Source organism: Penaeus monodon, chromosome 32 (assembly GCF_015228065.2).
Source record: "Penaeus monodon isolate SGIC_2016 chromosome 32, NSTDA_Pmon_1, whole genome shotgun sequence".
Lineage (NCBI taxonomy): Eukaryota > Metazoa > Arthropoda > Malacostraca > Decapoda > Penaeidae > Penaeus > Penaeus monodon.
In genome coordinates, this window is record NC_051417.1 from 35,545,182 (window position 1) to 35,545,781 (window position 600).

A 600-nucleotide genomic window follows, 5' to 3' on the forward strand; every position below is an offset into this window, starting at 1 on the left:
TGTATATATTCACTCATCAACTCACTCTCTTAACATGCATATTCTCATTAATTAACTGTGTGTAAATCTGAATGGTATGAATGCATGTCTCTATAAAAGCAATAATGAAACAATATCTCTTGGCATATTTTGACTCTGGGTATCACTAAATCAAAGGCTAAGCTATCCTAACAGCAAAAAAAATATACATATAACATGGCAGCTTGGATTCCACAGGACCCAACACACCTTGGATCGCCTCCAGTTTAATGCCTTGTTCGACCACACTGTGACGGCTGATGAGATGCTTCTTAAGGTTGTATTTGATGGCTGTACTGTGCTCACAGTATGGGCACTTGAAGGGTTTCTCCCCTGTGTGGGTGCGCAGGTGCCTCGTCAAGTCAGATCGCAGAAAGAATCGTTTTGGGCAGAAGGTGCACTGGTGGCTTGCTCCGAGGGACTGACCAGACAAGGCTCTCGCCCACACTGCTGACTTGCTTCCACCACCCTAAAACACGAACACCAGCTTTAACCATCAATCTTCATAATATGTACACGGGTCCACATGATGCTTATCTTGAGGTTCTCCTATCAAGAGGTTGCTATCAAGAGATTTCTACA

The 600-nt window shown here is 43.5% G+C and overlaps 1 protein-coding gene across 2 annotated transcripts in view; it reads right to left on the bottom strand.

The window, feature by feature from the left end:
- The window catches only part of LOC119593847 (transcription factor GAGA-like), a 38,728-nt gene that overhangs the window by 7,289 nt on the left and 30,839 nt on the right, over positions 1-600 (bottom strand). For both annotated transcript variants that reach the window (XM_037942877.1, XM_037942878.1), the window contains exon 7: positions 229-487. In XM_037942877.1, the coding sequence (XP_037798805.1) occupies positions 229-487 (259 nt within the window). The remainder of the gene's footprint in view (positions 1-228; positions 488-600) is intronic.